We start from the raw sequence: 655 nt of genomic DNA, 5'->3' as shown, positions 1-655 counted from the left end.
CCATAACCTCCACCTCGTCCTGCAGCACCTGCTGCTGCTGCTGCTGCTGCTGATTGGCTGCTGGCTGAAGCATGAGGAGTTCCTGGACTCCTAGCTGCTGCAGCAGCTGCTGCTGCTGCACCGACCTGCAGGCAGCAGCAACTGCTGCGCCCTTCGCGACACAGTGCTGCAGCAGCAGCAGCCCCGCTCCTGCTGCTGCGCCGTCGATGTACAGCCGCAGCTGCGGAGTCACCTCAATTCCTGCTGCTTCCAGCTGCTGCAGCAGCTGCTGCAGCAGCACCAAACTTAGCTGCAAACTGCATGCAGCTTCAAAAGAAAAACTGGAATAAATGGGAGCCAAAATTGTGGGGGGGCAAAGTGCATAGCTGCCTATACACCCCACAGCCACGCCGCAAACTGCAGTTCCAACCCTGAACTGCTGCTGCTGCTGCTGTTGCTGCTGCTGCTGCTGTTGCTGCTTCTGCTGCTGCAGAGCCGGCTCCAGGAAAGAGGGAGGGTGGCACACGACGCCTGCGAAGCGAAGCCCCAGAGAATCTGCAGCAGCAAAGGCCCAAAAAACACAGAGCAGCAGCAGCAGCAGCAAATAGCAGCAGCAAATAGTGTCAGCAAAATGCAGCAGCAAATGGCAGCGGCCGCATCACACTGCATTGGAGCT

At 58.6% G+C, this 655-nt stretch overlaps 1 protein-coding gene across 1 annotated transcript in view; it reads right to left on the bottom strand.

Moving 5' to 3' along the window:
• Nucleotides 1–13: 13 nt before the first annotated feature.
• Nucleotides 14–655, bottom strand: part of ETH_00043895 (uncharacterized protein) — a gene marked incomplete at both ends in the record, with an annotated part of 4,236 nt that continues 3,594 nt past the window's right edge. Inside the window, one exon of the mRNA XM_013374616.1 lies at nucleotides 14–534. Coding sequence (XP_013230070.1) covers nucleotides 14–534 — 521 coding nt within the window. The remainder of the gene's footprint in view (nucleotides 535–655) is intronic.

The sequence above is a fragment of the Eimeria tenella genome, genomic scaffold (genome assembly GCF_000499545.2).
Source record: "Eimeria tenella Houghton genomic scaffold, Eth_scaff2192, whole genome shotgun sequence".
NCBI classification, from domain to species: domain Eukaryota; phylum Apicomplexa; class Conoidasida; order Eucoccidiorida; family Eimeriidae; genus Eimeria; species Eimeria tenella.
This window is presented reverse-complemented; position numbering and strand designations above follow the sequence as displayed.